A 10,843-nucleotide genomic window follows, 5' to 3' on the forward strand; every position below is an offset into this window, starting at 1 on the left:
CCCTGAGAAGTCTGGCACTGCTAGCACATAATATCTGCCTATATCACAAGTTGCATAAAAATAGTTTTCATAAAATACAAATAGGTATTTTTCAAACCAAACAATTTCTTAACACAACATATAACTTGCTAAAATGCCCAAAGTCCCACATGAATAGCGGCACTCAGAATCCTGGTCCTTAGCTCCCAACAACACTCAGCATACGTGGGAGAAAAACACCTTGCAAATGTCTCTTATCAAAAAAAAAGAGGATGGGATCATGAGTGCTTCTGTCATTCATACAGTTTGTTTTCAAAGATGATAATTTGATTACATTTAGGAATGGGGAATTTATGTTGTGAAAATGTATACACAATAACCCTGACAGTAAATATAATGGGGAGTTCTTGGAAGAATCTACAAATACCACCAGTGACCAAGGAATATACAAACATAATACCTTGTTTACTAGAGAAAAAACTTGGATCTCGGTGAAAGTTAAGTCTGTTTCTTAAATACGTGCACAGCTGCTGCAAGCAGGACACTGACTGCAATGCCAGGCGATGTTTTCCATCTCCTCCAAAGGCCAGTTTCAACAGAGATAAAAGGCTCTGCAATAAAGAAGAGCTATAAAAATTATCGAGGGAACAAAGTGCTCGACTTTCAAAGAAGGATGTGGAGCTTAAGTGAGGTTAAATGAACAGTCAAAGGAATTAAGATAAGGTGCAAATATTTATAAAACATAAGAAACAGAAACAGGCAAAAATGACTTGGCATAATGCAGGAAGATGGGTCAAAGTAAGATAAAATTTAAATACAACAGTCAGCGTTTCTCATATCTGAACTGTTAGTTGAGTACCTATCGTGAAGAACACGGGAATAATTCCCCATTCAGGACATTAAGTTACACAGTACTTTTTAAAAACCACAAGAAGCCTCTTACATCTCAAAGAGCTAAATCATTTTGTTTGTTTTGATAATTTACAGCTTTCCCTCTGCTATCACTCATAGCTGGGACAGTATGAAGTAATAGCTGCCACTCACTGGCACCCATCTCAGCCCCGTGATTGCAGAGCAAGGGTACCAAGCCTTACCAGATGCCGTGGACACACCACAAACCCAGCCCGGGACCCAGTCTCTCTGCTATACACGTATGCAATAAACTGCACTGCAAAGAATCCACCTACATTGCTCACCTCTGCCATATTTCCACAGCATCCAGCACCGTGCCTTAAACACCCAGATACCCAAAGTGATGTAATTCTAACTATTAAGATTGGTCACTGTTGCCCAACCTCAGTTTCTCAGGTCTAGTCTCCCCAAGTGATCCATAAATGGTTAAGTTCAAGGTCGTCACTGGACTGCATGTGTCAAATGAGACTACTTCCTACCAGGAGAACAACCACTATCTAAGTAAGTTAGAGAGTAAGTGGTCTAAATAACCAAATACTTCATTATTTAACTATGGTAGTGCAAATTTCCTTCCCAAGGACTCCTACTTTGCAAAATGTGTTTCATTGCAAAAACTTCCCTGTTTCAAAATCTAAACCTATTACAGAGGAAACGCACCTGAACAATTTTTGGCCTTTGAAGGAAAATCTCAGCAGGAAAATCTTGCATGATAACGTCTTTCAACAGTTCACAGGTGTTCCAGATTAAAGTGTGGTTACTACTTCTTAAAGAGCTACAAAATATACAAAATACAGTATTATTTATTTTTGAAAAGAATTTACCTATACCAGATTCTAAGTAACCTATTCACAGTCCTTCAGGTCTCAGCCAAGACACCTTGCCCTGGGAAGCCTTCCCAAATCTCCTCCCTAATCAACGACCAACCCTGGGGTAGGTGTGTTCTTTCATGTGCCCATAACCTGTGCTACGAAACTGCCTGTTGACTTCCTAGCCCCACTAGACCCCCCTCAAGAGCAGGGACTACACAGTATCCACCACTGTATACCCAAAGGCTATCACAATGCCATGAAATGAGATCAATGAAATCTGCTAAATGAATCAGGAAATAAGGCAGAGGAGATCATACTAAGTACAGAGTTAAATTCCAGAAATTAGATTCCTTACTGCTCTTCCCTACTCGAGGGAAATGAAGCTGGTACTCTTCTCTTATCTCACGGAGAGGACACCTCTGAACTTCTCTGAAATATGTGCCCTCCTAGGGATGTCACAGTCGTTCATCTCTCACCCCAAGAAACCAAACCTGCTCTCAGCCCAGCTTCAGTCCACCCACAGTTCACCACCCACAGGCGCCCAATGGAGACCGTACCTCCTCCTTAGCGACCGACTCAGAAGTGACAGATCAACACCACCCCTGCCCCATCCCCGTGGGCATGCTACCTCTTCAATATGTTATTCCAAGAGAATTTACTGATGCCCATCAGTAAAAACGGCCATCATCCAAAGCCATTTAATAGCATCCCCCTGTATTGGGCCCTAACTCTAGAAGTTGGTCTTTATTTTTCACATTCTCACCAAAAAAGGGCAGACAACTCATTTGATGTGGCAGTCACTGAAATTACGTTTCAGCAAAAAGTGAAACTAGACATTAAAACAGTCTCCAAACTTCTAGATATTGGCTCTCTACTTTTGGGGGTGATGATCAAATAAAATCCAATACATCAGATCAGATCAGTGGTCCCCAACCTTCTCCTAACAGAGTCCACGTTTTGAAATACATTGTCTACTAAAAAGACTGCATTTATGTTTAATTTCTCCATTTTTATTCACCAAGGGCCTAAGCAATGGCCACCAATCTGGTTGATAAGAGATGACTCACATCACCAAGGAGTGCACAGGATTCTAAGCATAGAAAAGAAACGATGTGAAGCCTGATTCAAGGCAAATAGGAATTTTCTGGCTTGTTTTTTGAAATACTGAAAATCATTCATATATTCCCACTGCTACCTATCACAGCCACTCAGTATCTTTTTTCCTGATGAAAATGTACAGTAATAACTCTCAGACTTCATGGTTATAAATATCAATACCAAAAGCCAAAACACCTGAAATACATCAGGTACGTACCTTTCATTAGAGGAGAGAACATGCCTATCAGCTGTGGTCAGGGGGAGCCAAGGGAAGGTAGAAAACTTCAAACACTTCGCGGTCGGATTTGCTGCTAATGGAAGAGCAAAACTTAAGGCATCAAAGGAGACAATGCTGACAGATGCACAATGTTCAGAATAAGGCTTCACCTTTAAAACAAGTCCTCAAATAAAGTCACAGCCTACAGTACCCTAAAATATACCGAAAAGATCAGCTGCAAATTTGTTCCCTCACAGAATAAATAACAGAGCTCTCTTCTCATAATTTAAACAGAACTCATATATTATTATTAGAAGGGTATTAAACACAAACCAATATTGAATGACATTTAGAACATCAATTAAATTTTCTATTTCACCATGTGGCTAACCAGAACATAGAACATAAACAAAAAAGGAACTGGCATTTGGAGATCTCTAACTGTAGAAATTAAAAACGATATAAACGTAATCATATACTATATTTAATTAGTCATGTTCAAATATCCTAAATCGTGTTAGATATTTAAACCTCTTTGAAGATGACTTGAAGACCATAAGATTAAAGTTCAAATATCAGTGCTCAGACAAGATTAAAAGAAATCTGAGAAACCAAATGCAATTTTATACTACCTTCCTTCAAATTATTTTTAAACACATAGTGTACAGGTTAAGGTGGCAACACATAAGCCCTTCCAAACGGGCAACAGTCTTTGTGCAAAATGCTCTGAAAAGAGCACGGAATTGTTAAATTCAGATAATAGTATTATTAAATTCTCAAACATAGCAGTTGCTTCCTTCAAAAGTGCTAACATAAAAGCAGGGTTTACTTTCTAAGGGAAAAACAAGAGGTGGGTGGAGGGAAGGACAGGCTTATACTGCACACATAAAGATGTGTCCAAAATAAGCCACACCATCAATCCACAAACTGCAACTCACATAAAAATATGTTACCATCTCAATCTTCCTGAATGTTTCAACCGCTTCACTCAAATACCCATGATTCCCAGCCCTGAAGACACTCCCTTCAGATGTCTCTCGTTGTCACTCAATTAAGCCTCTCAGCCACAAACACAAAGAACTACCATGTCAAAACCAAAGCTCCCGGGGCTTCCCTGGTGGCGCAGTGGTTGAGAATCTGCCTGCTAATACAGGGGACACGGGCTCGAGCCCTGGTCTGGGAGGATCCCACATGCCACGGAGCAACTAGGCCCGTGAGCCACAACTACTGAGCCTGCGCGTCTGGAGCCTGTGCTCCGCAATAAGACAGGCCGCGATAGTGAGAGGCCGCGATGAAGAGTGGCCCCCGCTTGTCACAACTAGAGAAAGCCCTCGCACAGAAACAAAGACGCAACACAGCAAAAATAAATTAATTAATTAATAAACTCCTACCCCCAACATCTAAAAAAACAAAACAAACAAAAAAAACATTGGTTGAAAAAAATAAATGCTAAAAAAAAAACACCAAAGCTCCCTATAAGCCTAACAAAACTTTTCCAGAAAGGAAAGGAAAAGTATTTTAACAGCTGAACAAGTTTCCTGTTCTTTCTTATGCTGTACTCAACCTGAGAGTGTCTACGAAATCGTTTTTATAACCGAGGGCTACCAAACTGAGTCACACTGGATGCTTGACGTCCGCATATACATCCTTGGAAGCAGCCGTTTAATTTCAACCATGCAGGCAGTAAGATGTGAAGTACATGCTTACTTAACCATGCCCTAACTGTGTCACCTAGTACAAAGGTTTTATCCTTTCTAAGCCCCAGTGTTCTCATCAGTAAGATGGCGTTAATAATAATATCAGCCTCACTGGGACTCCATGAAGATTCATTTATTCATTCAAGAAATACATACTGAGTGCCTAATACATTTCTGGCACTGTTCCCCACACCCACACAGGTAAAGCAGTATTTGCAGCTGTCATTAAGCTTATAATGAGGGAGTCAAACAGGAAGTAAATGAATACATAATTTAATAAATACATATAGGAAGAAAACCAAATGTAGATAAAAAGTGATCACTGGCTAGAGTCCTCAGGAAGGTCTCTTTGAGGAGGCGGCATATGACTGACCAGAGACCAGACGCAAAAAGACCTGGATGACATTCCTGAGAGAGGCTCTAAATCAGAACTCTTCAGTCAACTGAATGTTGGAGTAAAGATAAATGAGGAAACAAATTTGATCCTGAGCCTCTGGCTTGAGTCACTGGGTCGACAGTACCGCTTAGTGAGCTGGAGAATTAATGAGGTGGTGTGTACACTGCACAGCTCAGCTCTTGACAAAGACTCCCAGCTCGATAAGCACCAAGTACCACAGCCACCATTACCACCGCCTACAGAGCTGGTCACAGGCACTTAGAACAATACACAGTTTCACCATTGAGACTCTATATCCTAATCTAACTTGAGGGAACAAACTTTCAGTTTGGTGCTTAAACATTTAAGTCTGACCACAATACGTCTTCACAACAATGAGGGAAAGTACATTAATTTCCAACTTCCCAGGTAGACAGGACCCACGTCCCTGTAGATACACACCCACAGGTCTCGGGGGCACTTCCATCTGCTGGAAAGTACTTTTGTCTTGAGGAAAATATCCCGTTAAGATTTCAGGTTGCTGTGGCAATTCTGAAAAGAAAATATATATTACTGTGTTACTGATGCATTATTTGCTGAAAGTGAAACTTGCTCTTTTCAAATACAAATGGTTTATCTTAAGTTTCTGAATCACTTTAAAAACTAGAAAAATAATCCAATTATGGTTCTCTGAATAATCTGTCCTCCTAAAGAGGAAAAAAATGTAGATGCCGAGTCAATTTCGAATTGAGGGGTTTTTTCCCTCTCTTTTAGTGTTATGTAACTACAATTATTTCTTAGAATGAAAACATCCACAATGTACATAAAGAATCTGTTACAAGGTATTTATTCAAGAACTGTTCATCTCAGCTTCTTAGTCCATCTCTCTCCTCTCCCTTACTCTACATATTTCCTGATCACTTCGATTTTCATGTTTTTTAAGAAAAAGTTGTCAAAAGCAAGAGTCAGGCACCATCTTTCAATAACTCTGACGATCCCCTATCATACATGATTACATATTCAGCGCCTCAGTTGTCATGAGATTGAGAACGAAGAAAAGGCTAAAACCAAATTTTGTCATTTTCTGTTTGAAGTTTTCATGCCAGTAGTTCTAATGTTAATACAGAAAACTAAAAATTAGCCCTAGACCATACCTCTAAACTCACCTGCAAGGAACTAGGTTGAAAATTCATGATTTAAGATTCTACTTTATTTGTTATAGCTTAGACAGAAATTATAAAATACACTGTTAAAAATCACAATCACACGAGAAACTCAGTAAACGGCAGCTGCTACTGTTGTTCTTGTTAACAGCGGGCCCGAGGGTCACAGCAGTGGCAGTACAGCACTGGCATAGAGAAGAATAGGGTCTAACAGATTAAATCAGCAAAAACACAGTTTTTTATACTTTTACTACTCAATCATATAAATTTCAAGAGCATTTTCTTTCCTTCAAATCAATTTAAATGCTTTCCATGAGCAAGGCACTATACTGGACATCAAATAATAACAAGAACAACAAGTAACAGTAGCAGACAAGGGTTCTGTGCTTAATATACACCAGGTCCTATGCTGAGCACCGTCCAGACATTGCCCCACTTAATCCTTACAAAAATGCTGTAAGATGTTCTTGCTTATTGTACCAATTTTTGGATGAGAAAACTAAAGCCTGGAGGGATTAAGTACCTTAGCCATGGTCACCCAACTAGTGGCAGAACTGGGACTTAAATCCATGTCTCTTTGACTCTGATCTTAGCCAGTATACCATGTGTAGCTCATTTTGATTGGACCCCGTAACAAAATCATAAGCAGGGCAGACATCCTCCCTATATGAAGAACACAGCCCCAAAATGCAAGTATAAAATATTTAAAACAACGTCTGGCACATAGTAAAGAGTGCTCAATGAAAATCTGTTGTTATTGCTAAAAGAGATAATCTGTCAAACTAGTCTCACAAAAAGAAAGTCACTTCATCTTTTATGCCCCTTGACCAAAACAAAAACACACAAGTATCCTCTCTGTAACATTACAGGAGGGGAATTAAGATAAAATTCATGCAAGTTAACATAAGAAAAATAAGAGTCGCAGGGGGGGAGAGGAGGAGGATTGTTTGCTTTTTTAATCTAAGGTTCCTTTCCTTAGAATTAACCATTAGAACCAATATATTATATTTTAACAGACTGACTGACTGATTGATTTCATCAGAGTGATTCCAAAGAGTTACCAGTTTGATTGGTTTGGTAAGATGCAGAATGTAGTTCAGGAACTTCTGAAGGAAGAATAAAAAGTCCATCCAGAATGCCATCAATTTCAGCCTGTAGGTTCGGCTCCACATTAGAACGAAGTTTAGATAAGAATTCGACTGCACCAAGGTCAACCAAATGCTGGACTGCTGGGGGATACTGAAATAAGAAATGGAGTGTCTTGAGAACAACTATAAATATCAAAATCTCCAGACTTTATTTTACAGCAATCAAAACATGACATTATTTTTGGTATACCAGATGTTCATTTTTAAAACATAATTTTTGCGGTGATATACATAAGACGTAGATTTACAGAGACATACGTAAAACATTTAATAACACTTATGAGAGAAAAGCCCAGACACTGAACACTAGAAATGCACACTATCCATTCCTACTTTCATTTATCAAATTGATTACTTCTCTTCACTGACACTCACTGTATCCTCTTCTACCTCCAGTCACTCAAAGGATGCCAAAGTAATAAGTATCTCCTACAACTGCACAGTGATTTACAGTTTGGAAAAGTTAAACCTGCCACTTTGATATCTGACCCTGACAACTAACTACTCTCAAGACAGACTGAGAAACATAAATCTGAAAAACAGATATGGGAAAAACAGTTTAACATACTTGTGCTGTTTAGTATCATGGTCTGTAACTTTATCTTTAAATGTGTTCTCTTTTATACAAAGACATCTCATTGTAACATGTAAATGACAGAACCATCAGGGAAAACAGAATGACAAGTATTAACCTCCAAAGACGATCCCCCAAATCAGAACATACCTGAACTCAGAAACTGTGTTACTTCAGAACACAGCAGAGACAATGTGAGATTCAACATTACAAATAAGAGAAAAGGAGAATGGAGCATTATATACTCCATTATATTATTATATTATATATATTATACTCCAATATATATACTCCATTATATATTATATACATATTTAATAAATGAATTAAAATTCAACGTTCACAGCTGTTTCTTAAAAAATTAATAATTTAAATTTTCAACAAATGCTACACTTAAATGACTACGAAATACTCACTTGTTCGATTATTTTATTTCAAAATGATCCTACCTTAACCAACCTGTTCAACAGACTCAGAACCTCTTCTTTCATTGGAACGGACGGGAAATTGAACCATTCCAGCAAATGGAGAAAAAGGAGCCTCTCCTGAACCAGATCAGCACAGCAGATTAAACTGTGCTCAATCTTGCAGAGAATATTCTTGAGAGCGCGCGCCCTGATCTCGGCCAGCTGATGACCTGTCAAAGAAGACAGCACAGAGCTATTTCCCGACTCCAAAGAGACGCCCACAGGGAATTTACCCTAAAACTTCGTTATCTACGCTGCGGGCGGGAGCGGGGTAAAGAAGGAAATAAAGAAACCAGTTTTTTCCACACGCAGGACGCTGGTGCATTCACGACGCGAGCTGCGGAGTTTACACAAAGTCCGAGGTGGGCCCCCGGGGGCTGCCCCGCCGAAGCCCGGACAAGACAGGAAGCCGTCGCGGGGTGGCCCGGCCTCGGAAACGTGACACAGCCATTCTCAGCAAGCGGCCACGACGGGTGGGCGACCCGGGCGAGGGGCAACTCAGACTGTTACCCAGTTTCCTGATGAGCCCCGTCAGGACCATCTCTTCCCGCTCAACCAGCCGCCGCCGGAGAATTAAACTGCCGCGCCACAGCGTCCGACCACAATTACTGTCCCCCTAGAAACCCGGCCGGTCCGAAAGCGAGTTCCTCAACGCCTGAGCGAAGGACCCAAAGAGTGAGAGGCATTCCGTGAGCTGTCCCGGTCCCCGCGCCAACAGAGAAGCTTACAATCTCGCTATAGTGACTACTATGCAGTTCCTAGACAGCGGACTCCTTCGTAAGAACTGGAAAGAATGAGGAGTCAAGCAGGGATAGAACGCGTTTTGGCCGCCGTGCACGTCGGGAGTTGTAGTCTTCGCCAGTTCGTGCTCTCCTCCGGAATTCCGGACCCGCCACCGCTCCCGCCTGCCTGGGGTTCCGGCGTCCAAGCGCGGGCTGCGGCGCCGGCTGCAGAGGCTCGCGCAGAAGCCCAGGTCGGCCCTGCACCCTCCCTCTGAGAGGGGTTCGTTTATGACCCTGTCAGTCTGAATTCTCAGCTCCCAGAACTTTACAACTTAGAGTGCAGCGTTTTGTTAGGATGACGTACCCCGTTCCGCCCCTACCTCCCTGCCGTTACTAAATGGCTTAACCTCTTTAACTGTGAGATGCACCTGCACAATCATGCAATGACCTTGGATACCTGGGTTCAGAGTAAACAAGCCGAAACAAAAATGAGAGCGGCGGCGGGGGCGGGGGGGAATAACTTAACAGGAGAGAAAAAGGGAGCTGTAGAAAGAAAAGGGAGTGAGTAGGAATTTGAATTCGTATTTGAATGCCACTAAAGTTGCCTTTTGCACTGTGATCGGTCTGAACTAATAGAAAAAAATCTAAGCAATGGTAAGAGCAACCACAGCAAAACTAAATTTGTAAAGTGATTTGCATTTTAGAGAACATTTTATCTCATGGATTTTTTCATCCCTGGAGAAAGGATGTCAAGGCAGCAATTCCCATTCCTATTTTGCAAAAAAAAAAAAAAGGGAGTGGGGGACTATGTAAAATCGGAGAAGAACCTGGCCCACAGCAGCTAGTAAGTGGCTGATTGAGGACCCGACCTTATGTTTCTTTGTCCCATTGTTCGGACTTTGCTGCCTCTACAAGTGTGTAGGTAAAAGAGTGGTGATATTTGAGCTGGAGCTTGAGGGATAAGTAGGAGTTTGTTTGCCAGGCAAAGAAATGGAGTAAGGGAATTTCTGCCAAAGAAAACGGTACATGCAAAGGCAAGAATTCATAGTGAGTCTGTCAAAGTCAGGGAAAATGAGAAAGTCTGTGTGGCCAGATTACCTCTGGGAGGAAGAGAAGAAGGAGAAGGGGCAGCTAGCATGCTGGTTATTCTCCATGTGGCCCTGCAGTGGCTCCTTCCCACTCTGCCAGCCTCTGCAGGTAACTGACTTGTACACAGGAAAAGGCTGCACCACCCAGGCTCCCTGGCCCTCAGGCATCCAGGTGACTGTGGCTAATGGGAGAAACCAGAAAGAACTCAGACGGGGGAAGAACGCGGCTGTGGATATTTAACCAAGACTCTGACAGCCCATACCTAAGCCTGCCTGGCCAAGAGTGTAACAGTGGCTGCCTTGCTCAACCCTAGGACAATAGTTCCTGATGCATAAGTGTCCCAAATGGACCAAAAAATGGAAACTGTGGAGGCACTTATACCAGCCGAGAAGTATCTGTAGTTATACAGGTATGAAGGATTTAGATGTAGATTTGAAATGTCAAGATCAAAAGGCACAAAACAGTTCAGAGGAATAAGAGAAATAATTTTTCAATGATATTTCAATGATATTTCTAAGTTGAATGGTATTTCTAAGTTGATATTTCTAAGTTGAACAGTCTTAGGTGATAATAAACTGAGGATGTCGTTGGT

At 41.2% G+C, this 10,843-nt stretch overlaps 1 protein-coding gene across 3 annotated transcripts in view; it reads right to left on the reverse strand.

The window, feature by feature from the left end:
* RTTN (rotatin) overlaps positions 1-9,013 on the reverse strand; it is a 138,058-nt gene extending 129,045 nt beyond the window's left edge. For 2 of the 3 annotated variants that reach the window (XM_082668203.1, XM_082668202.1), the window contains exons 1-7: positions 8,951-9,013; positions 8,423-8,610; positions 7,313-7,490; positions 5,551-5,640; positions 3,016-3,106; positions 1,549-1,663; positions 440-590 (exon numbers count right to left, since the gene is read on the reverse strand). In XM_082668203.1, the coding sequence (XP_082524329.1) occupies positions 440-590; positions 1,549-1,663; positions 3,016-3,106; positions 5,551-5,640; positions 7,313-7,490; positions 8,423-8,610; positions 8,951-8,981 (844 nt within the window). In that variant the 5' untranslated portion in view covers positions 8,982-9,013. Of the gene's footprint in view, positions 1-439; positions 591-1,548; positions 1,664-3,015; positions 3,110-5,550; positions 5,641-7,312; positions 7,491-8,422; positions 8,611-8,950 lie in introns of all 3 variants that reach the window. The other variant, XM_082668204.1, reaches the window with a different exon arrangement.
* Between the last annotated feature and the right edge of the window lie 1,830 nt (positions 9,014-10,843).

This window comes from Grampus griseus, assembly GCF_964374135.1.
Source record: "Grampus griseus genome assembly, chromosome: 12".
In the NCBI taxonomy this organism is placed as follows: Eukaryota; Metazoa; Chordata; class Mammalia; order Artiodactyla; family Delphinidae; genus Grampus; species Grampus griseus.